This window comes from Echinops telfairi, unplaced genomic scaffold, assembly GCF_000313985.2.
Source record: "Echinops telfairi isolate 266 unplaced genomic scaffold, ASM31398v2 ScPeMD7_9;HRSCAF=40, whole genome shotgun sequence".
Classification (NCBI taxonomy): domain Eukaryota; kingdom Metazoa; phylum Chordata; class Mammalia; order Afrosoricida; family Tenrecidae; genus Echinops; species Echinops telfairi.
In genome coordinates, this window is record NW_022103906.1 from 30,636,656 (window position 1) to 30,642,833 (window position 6,178).

The window sequence follows — 6,178 nt, forward strand, 5'->3', positions numbered from 1 at the left end:
GGAAGGGAGGGGGAAAATGAGGAGCTGATACCAAGGGCTCAAGTAGAAAGCAAATGTTTTGAGAATGATGAGGCAACAAATGTACAAATGTGCTCGACACAATGGATGGATGTATGGATTGTGATAAGAGTTGTACGAGCAAAGAAAAAAAAGAGTTGTATGAGCCTCCAATTAAAAAAAAAAAGGAGCTGATACAAAGGGCTCAAGTAGAAAGAAAATGTTTGGAAATGATGGTGGCAACATGTGTACAAATGTGCTTGATGTAATTGATGGATGGATTGTTGTAAGAGCTTTAAAAGCCCCCAATAAAATGATTTATTTAAAAAAAATTTTTATCCATTCAATTGCTAACAGATATCTGGGTTGGCTTCAGTTTTTAACTACCTACTGCAATCAATCCTATGAACACGATGTCTACGAATACTATGTATGCGTGTCTCCTGGAAGGCAAGTAGAAAGTTATGTGCAGGTATGTTCTTAGAATGGAATGACTGGGCCCTTTACTAGACAAAACCAATCACTTCCCACAGTGACTGGACTAATTTACACCTCGACTGCATAGTGTTCAATATATGTCAATGCTTCATACTGTTCACTTCTTGCATTTCTGCCAATCTGGTAGACATGAAATATAACTGTGAGTTTAATTTTCCTGACTACTAAAAAGATGCAACATGGTTTCATATACTTGCTGGCCACCCTGACTTTCTCTTCTAGAAGATGCATGTTAGGGCTTTATTTTACTATTGGGTCAGAAGGGCTGTTTACATAGTGTGGATATTAATCTCTCGTTAACGATATATATTGCAAACATCCTCTCCTAGTTTGCGGGCTTATCTTTTTACTTTCATTACATTATCTTTCAATAAACAGAAACTCTTCATTTTAACGTGGTTGACTCTACCAGTTTTTTTCCTTTAAGTTTTGTGATTCTTGTTCAATGAGTCCTTTCTTAGACGCAGCGGTCCTTGACTGGGGCCCAGATTATGTCTGTGGGGAGACCTCTAGGTGTCTGTGAAGCCCCTGCAATGGCGTGCAGTATTCTGTGTGGGCGTGCATGAGCACCATTCTCAGAGAGCCAGAGTTTTCATCGGAGTCTCCCAGAGGACTGTGATAGCGAAACAGATTAAGAAGCCACGTGACCTAATTGATTACCTAAGATACAATTTTAAAAGTGTATTCCTTTGGCTGTGTCACGTATGATGGAACATAAGTAGGAAAGAATGAAGAGGCTGAAAAAGCAGACAGGAGTGTGGTCTGGAGAAAGGCCATTAGAGCAGGAGTAAGGCAGTAGGTATGGCAGGTAAGAGAACAGAATTTTAGGAGTCAAAGATTTGAATTCATAGCCTGGCTGTGCTCCTCATGGTGTAACTGTGGGCAAGCTACTCTGCATCTCTAGCTTCAGTTTCTTCACGTCCACAACGAGGATGACAACAACACTTGCCTCATAGGGATGTTACAGTGACTGGTACTGCTGGTAGCTCACATTTAGTGAGGGCTCCTGTGTCAGACCACGTGCTGGGTGCTTTACATCATTTCACTGAACCCTCACAAGAACCGTAACGTAATGGCCACTATTATCTCTACTTTTCAGGTAAGTCCTCAGGCAAGCTACATAACTTAAAGTTACATAGGAGACTATTGGCATGAAGGGAATTAAATATAGATCATCTGAACTCTGAAATCACAAGAATTATATTATCTGTCTCATCAAATCATCACGGTAGGAACTTAACAGTTCCTAGTACATAGGAAATACTATATCACAGTTGTTATGACCAAAAGAGTCCCTGAGTGGTGCAAATGGTTAAAATACACAGCTGCTTGAGACACTGGACTTCCACTCAAGTCCTCCCTCAATGCAAGAACATTTGTTCTACTGACCAGGCATTCTGTGATACTCACCTTCCCAACACGATCACTGAAGACAAGAACGTGTGCATAAGCAAATGTGGTGAAGAAAGCTGATGGTGCCCAGCTATCAAAAGAAATAGTGTCTGGGGTCTTAAAGGCTTGAAGATAAACAAGCGGTCATCTAGCTCAGAAGCAACAAAGCCCACATGGGAGAACACACCACTCTGTGTGATCATGAGGTGTCAATTGGATCAGGCAAAAAAGACCCAGAAAAAAATCATATCGATGTGAATGAGGGGGAGCCTGTAGTGGAGACCCAAAACCCACCTGTAGATAATTGGACATCCCCTTACAAAAAGGTCACAATGAAGAAATGAACAAGTCAGGGTGCAGTATAGCACCAATGAAACATACAACTTTCCTCTAGTTCTTTAATGTTTCCTCCCAACCACTATCATGACCCCAATTCTACCTTACAAGTCCAGCTAGACCAGAGCATGTACACTGGTACAGAAAAGAGCTCACAACACAAGGAATCCAGGACAGATAAACCCCTCGGGACCAATAATAAGAGTAGTGATACCAGGAGGGGAAGGGGACAATGGAGGGTGGGGAGACAGGAGGAATGGATCACAATGATTTACATATAACTCCTTCTCAGGGGGATGGACAACAGAAAAGTGGGTGAAGGGAGACAGCAGTTAGCATAAAACATGAACTTAAAAAAAAAATTATCAAGGGTTCACAATGGAGGGGGGGAGGGGGTAAAGTGAGCTGATACCAATGGCTCAAGTAGAAAGAACATGTTTTCAAAATGATGATGGCAACATATGTACAAATGTGCTTGACACAATGGATGTATGTGTGGATTGTGATAAGAACTGTCTGAGCCCCCAATAAAATGATTTTTAAAAAAATACACAGCTGTTCACTGAAAAGTTGGTTGTTCAAGTGCACCCAGAGGTGCTCTGGAAGAAAGACCTGGAGATCTATTTTTTTTTTTTAAATCATTTGAGATCTACTTCTTAAAGAAAAAAAAGAAAGAAATACAGGCCTCTCAGAGAAATGGCAGATGTTTCAAAGGACTAAGGTAGAGAACCTTCGAGGCCCCACCATGCATGACCTCTGCAGACTCCACAGACATAAGGAGATCCTTCAAGAGCCACACAAATGAGCTATACTATGAAACGGATTCCAAGCTGCTCCTTTCTGGCACCACTTGAGAATTGGGTTTTTAACATTATAGGGTCTTCAACAGATGATGACCCTATACTTTCTATTCTGTGTACGTAGTAAGAACCAGTCCTGTTCTCTTGAAATAAACCTCGAACGTCATGTCTTCATTTCCTGAGTGCTGAAATTTATGCCGTCACACAAAAGGCGAAGCTTGGCCAAAGAGGATTCTGCTGGGAGTGCTTACCTGCTCCAGCCTGTCGATGAGTTCCGCAGGAGTGAGTACCACCTCATCACTCGCCCCATCAGATTCCTGTCCCGCGAGATCCAATTGCTCTGCCATTGTCTCTGAAACCAAGAGCTCTAATGAGACTAAACCGGTCCAAATCCTGCAATTTGTTTCCATTTATTTACAAGAATACCCACTGCCCTGGAGTCAATTCTAACTCCGTGTCCCTAAAAGACAGACTAGAACTGCTCCATCGGGTTTCCAAGGCTGTATACCTTGATGGAAGCAGACCACCATGTGGTGGGTTCAAACCACCGACCTTACGGTTAGTAGGCTAATCCTTAACCACTGTGCCACCAGGGTTCCTTATTGTGAGAAAACAAAGCCAGAGAAGGGATCAAACTCACTGTTGTCAAGTCACGTGACTCACACCGCCCCTACAGAGCAGAGTAGAGCTGGCCCTGGGCTGCCAGAGAATATACATCTTTAAGGGGCAGAAAACTTCCTCTTCGCCCTGTGGAGGGGCCTGTGGTTTCGAATGCTGGCTTTGTGGTCAGCAGCACAGGCAATGATGCTGCACACAAAGGAACCGTTGTACGAGGAGTTTCTTTGACAGTTACTTCAGCACTCAGAGTTTGATTTTGCAACTCTTTGTTTCTTCCTTCAAAGTTTAGGTCAGGTATCAGTTTCTCAGAGGTGCCTCTTGACATGTTTCCACTGTGTACACTTCAAATCGGCACCTACCACACTCTTATCGGGATTACTGTCTCTCAACTGTCAGGCCCAGGAGAGCACCTCTGCCTTGGGCTATACTCACTTCAAATTGGAATAATGCATTGTTCAGTGCCCGGCACTTTTAAGCGCTGGAGATCCATCATCTATATGGACCGTGGACATGGCACCAGGCTTGCTGTAAAGCAGGCACTTGTGGGCTGTGGGTTAGGTGTTGCAGCTTCCAAAACAGCAAGCTCAAGGGGTCAGCCCATTAGTGCTCCGCAGGGTAAAGAAAAGGTTGTCTGCTCCTCTCTTGGAAATCCCACTTAAGATCGTTATGAGGCAGAATGGGCTCGGTGGTAGTGGATTAATTTACTAGAGAGATCAGAGGGAAAGCAGGCGCCTTGGTGGCTTAGTGGTTATGCATTGGGCTGCGATCCCCAAGGTCAGCAGTTTGAAACCACCAGCCGGGACTTTCTACACCCACTAAGAATTACAGTCTCAGAAAGCTCACCGGGGGCAGTTCTACCTTGTCCTATAGGGTTGCTATGGGTTGGTAGTGCATTTGCTTCTTTAAATCAGACCTGGAAATGAATAAGGAAGACAGAAGAAGAATTTATGCATCTGAATTACGGTGCTGGCAAAGAATATTTAAAGTACCATGAGCTGCCAAAAACACAACCCAAGTCTGGCTGTCCTGAGAGATGCACAGCTGGAAAGCAAGACTTCATCTGACTTGCTCTGGACGTTATCGGACGGAACCAGTGCGAGAGGACAACAAGCTTGGTAAAGTGAGAGGGTCAGCGAGAAGTGGGAAGACCCTCGATAAGATGGGCTGACACAGCGGCTGCAACAATGGGCTCCAACATAACAACTGTGAGGATCGCGCGGGCCCAGGCGTGTTTCCTTCTGTAATGCACGGGGTCCAGTGAGTCAGAACCTACTCCGCAGCCCCTAATCAGTACCACCACCGCCGCGGCGGCAGGCCGCGGGCACCATCCTAGTTTAGGAAGTTGTCCCGTGGGTGGGGGAAGGGGAGTATCTCCCAGGTAGGGAAGCGAACCTATTACACACCCCGCCCCCCTCCGCCCCCACGACCCTCTCCTCCGCCCGTGGCGGACCACCCACCCACCTCCCACACGCGCACGCGTACTCACACCGTACCGGAGGTCCTACTCAGGTGCCCCCTCGTACTCCAGGTACCGAAAGGCAGACAGGCGCTTTAGGCCAGCTGGTGGCCAGGGCGGGGCCCGCGGGGAAGCAGGCTGGGCTCTCCCCAAGACCACCGGGAAGCGGGACGAGAGCGGAACCTTTCCAGGAAGTCCCCCACCTCCCAGCTTTTCTGTTCCCGCGCTCTTCTCCGACAAGTTCCACCCACGTCCTACGTCACCACGTACAGAAGACGCTAACCAATCATGGCCCGGGGAGGAGGTAGCAGCTCTCCAACCCCGCCCACCGTAAGGGGGCGAGGAGTTGCGTCTCCGAGGGTTACGCCCAGTATCGCTTCCGATTGGAGGCCACGCGCAGCTGCTTCGGTGTTAGCTCCGCCCACCTCGTCGGCCGGCTGGGGAGCCGTCTGCACGACCGCCGTCCGGAGGCGGTCGCGAGGGGGCGCCGCGCTCCCGTGGCTGAGGGATGCCGCGGTGTGGGCGCGGGCCACGGGGCTCGGACCCGGGGGGCGTCTCCGAGGGACCATCCCTCTGCCAGCCAACCCGGAGGGGAGGGCGGAGTGGCTGTCTGCGGCTCCGGCTAGGACGGTCATTTGTAAAAATATTACCATCTTTGTTGTTTCAAGCCTCGACATTTGAGGAAGGGGTGCATGATATGACTCGGAAGACTAGTTTTTTTAGCATAAACCCATTCTTTTATAATTCGAATTACCACATAGATGTGCAATGATTTTTAAAAAATTAATCATTTATTGGGCGTTCTTACAGTTATTATAACAATCCGTAATTCAGATATCAGCTCCCCTGTATCCCTTCCCTCACCCTGCTTTTTTTTTAATCGTTTTATTAGGGGCTCATATCACAATCCATACATACATCAATTGTGTGAAGCACATTTGTACATTCATTGCCCTCATCATTCTCAAAACATTTGCTCTCCACTTAAGTCCCTGGCATCAACTCCTCATTTTTTCCCTCCATTCTCGCTCCCCCCTCACGAACCCTAGATAATTTATAAATTATTATTTTGTCATATCTT

General features: G+C 46.6%; 1 protein-coding gene across 5 annotated transcripts in view; it reads right to left on the reverse strand.

Moving 5' to 3' along the window:
* GINS4 (GINS complex subunit 4) overlaps positions 1-5,273 on the reverse strand; it is a 19,502-nt gene extending 14,229 nt beyond the window's left edge. Inside the window, exons 1-3 of one of the 5 annotated variants that reach the window (XM_045286780.1) lie at positions 5,135-5,273; positions 4,500-4,554; positions 3,275-3,375 (exon numbers count right to left, since the gene is read on the reverse strand). In XM_045286780.1, the coding sequence (XP_045142715.1) occupies positions 3,275-3,370 (96 nt within the window). In that variant the 5' untranslated portion in view covers positions 3,371-3,375; positions 4,500-4,554; positions 5,135-5,273. Of the gene's footprint in view, positions 1-3,274; positions 3,376-4,484; positions 4,555-5,127 lie in introns of all 5 variants that reach the window. The other 4 variants (XM_045286778.1, XM_045286779.1, XM_004707555.4 and 1 more) reach the window with 4 other exon arrangements.
* Between the last annotated feature and the right edge of the window lie 905 nt (positions 5,274-6,178).